Source organism: Bison bison, unplaced genomic scaffold (assembly GCF_000754665.1).
Source record: "Bison bison bison isolate TAMUID 2011002044 unplaced genomic scaffold, Bison_UMD1.0 scf7180017864037, whole genome shotgun sequence".
NCBI classification, from domain to species: Eukaryota; Metazoa; Chordata; class Mammalia; order Artiodactyla; family Bovidae; genus Bison; species Bison bison.
In genome coordinates, this window is record NW_011494609.1 from 5,416,881 (window position 1) to 5,419,170 (window position 2,290).

The 2,290-nt window shown below is 54.8% G+C and overlaps 1 protein-coding gene across 1 annotated transcript in view; it reads left to right on the forward strand.

Annotated features, from left to right (window-relative positions):
* The first annotated feature begins 1,980 nt into the window (after window positions 1–1,980).
* The window catches only part of LSS (lanosterol synthase (2,3-oxidosqualene-lanosterol cyclase)), a 28,968-nt gene continuing 28,658 nt past the window's right edge, over window positions 1,981–2,290 (forward strand). The window contains exon 1 of the mRNA XM_010834864.1: window positions 1,981–2,083. Within this exon, the coding sequence (XP_010833166.1) occupies window positions 2,070–2,083 (14 nt within the window). The 5' untranslated portion in view covers window positions 1,981–2,069. The remainder of the gene's footprint in view (window positions 2,084–2,290) is intronic.

Genomic DNA, 2,290 nt, shown 5'->3' on the forward strand with positions numbered 1-2,290 from the left:
TCTGTGTCCTATTTATTAAACAAGATGGAATTGGTAGGGTGCAAGTAGAGAGAAGCATTATGTTTTCTCGTGACTGTCCCTGGAAACTCTTATCTGTAATTCTCAGATAGATTTTATAGGTTTTTCCTTTCTATCTTAGAAATTTTTAAAAAATGATTATGTATTGCTCATAAAAATCCAGTCCAGTAAAATACCAGCATTCAAAGTCCACACCAATTGAAATGAGTTTGAGATGTCCATATAGGCTGGAGTCCTTATTCCCACACTTTGTGTTTCCACATGGAGGCACATCCCTGGAGAAAAACTTCCAGCTTTTTCCCCACTCCCAGGAAATGTGAATTTGGGGGAACAGAACAGAATTTCAGGGTCTTCTGGTATACTTTCTAGGATCAGTAGGCTGACGGGCATCTTTTCATAGGCACTGGCTCCATGGTGTTTTGTGGGGCAGCTCTGTGGAGGATACAGTTGTCCCCCTGGGCCAGAGGCTGAGAGGTACATGTGTATGATTTAGCGGTGGAAGTAGCTGGCCATCTTGTCAATCTAAGCCATGTCTTTCAAACTATAGTTTTTTCTCTGTAGCAAGGCTGGTAATTTGATATCCATTCCTCTTACTGCTATATCTTCTTCATTGGTTTCTGAACTGGGATAGGAAGATGCAAGTGTCCTTTACTGACTGTCTAATAGCCTGATATTCCATTAGGGGAAATGTACATGTGTTTTCTTTTGCAAGTCCCCCCTGCCCTTCTCTGGCTTGCTGAGATTCATGGCATGGGGATAAGACTCAAGGGATGGGTACAGAAAAACTCACTTGACTGGAGAAATTGTGACATGATGGTCAGAGCTTCTGTCAGGAAGATGAAGAAACAGTGGGGCTGTCTGTGAGTTCCTGAAGAGTCGCCTTTGGGACCTCAATGTTTGCACAATTTCCTCCAACTCCATGGAGCCCCTGGCTCCTGCTGCACACCCTGAGACCACTTTACCGCCACCCATCCCATTCCCAGTCCTTTCAGCATGTTCTCCATTTTTCTCTCCCTTCCTTTTACAGCCCAGGCCTTCCACATTTACTTACACTGGAACTCCAAAACTGTTAGGCTACCCTCTGAGTGACCCAAGCTCTCTCAGTGTGGCTTCCTCCCTGGGCAAATAAGTGCTTGGCACCTGTACCTTGAAAGCCCCACAGCAAAGCATCCTGAAAGATGCACCGCCCCTTGCAGTCAGCACCAGCCTGTCATCTGTCCCCTTCTGTCGTCTCCTCATGTCCTTTCCCCTCTCCTGTCGTCTCCCTTCTCCTGTCATTTTCCCTCTCCTCTCATCTCTCCTCTCCTGTCCTTTTCCCTCTCCTGTCGTCTCTCCTCCTGTCAGTCTCTCTGGTGTCATCTCCCTTCAAGTGTCATCTCCCCTCCTGTTAGCCGCCCTACCATCATCTCTCTCCTGTGAGTTCCTCTCAGGTGCTCTCCAGCAACTTTTCTCCTTCGGATGCCTCTCCCCCGCCCCTAACCCCCGCCCGCGTCGCGCCCTCCGCGGGATCTCGCGGCCACGTCTCCCCTCATTCACTCACCTACAGCCTCCGACCTCGGGTACTTCCTCAAAGGCACTCGCCGCGATCCAAGCCCCTTGTCTTCTGGTCTCTGGTGGGACCCTCTTCAAGGGTCAGTCTTAGGCGCCCCTTGGTGGCCTCGTCCTGGCGCTTTGCTCCACGGGTAGCTCCGAAGCTGACAGAATCTGGCTGCAGGCGTGACAGGCAGTCGCGTCCCTCCGCGACACGCGCGTTCACCAATCCCCGCTCACCGGCGCGCCCCCGCCCACCGACGCAGCCCCGCCCACCCACTTCCTCCCCCCGCCCCCAGATCCACCTCTGTCCCTGTACTTCGGCTCCGCCCCCACTGCTCGGAGGGTCGCTCTCCACCACTGAGGTACCCGGGCACGCCCCAGGCCCACCCTCCCTGTGCTCTGATTGGCTGCGTGAGCATCTGGCCACGGCGCACGCAAGTCGGCAGAGGCGAAAGACTTCGCCGGCTAGTCCAGGTACTGGGCCCAGGTTACCGGGAATCAGGAGCGCGGTAGCGGTCATGACGGAGGGCACGTGAGTCTCAGCGCCCCCCGAGAAGGGAGAGCGTGGTCGGGGTCGCCGAGGAAGGGGTCTCATCGGGTCGAGGGCTTCCAGCGAGGCTGCTGCACCGTCCGGTCCAGCCCTCTGTGGAGACCTGCGGCACCAGCCTTGGGGGGCGGTGAGGGGCAAGCTCTCCTTCGGAGGCGTCGCCCGAGGGCCTTCTGGGGCCGGGCCGGGGTG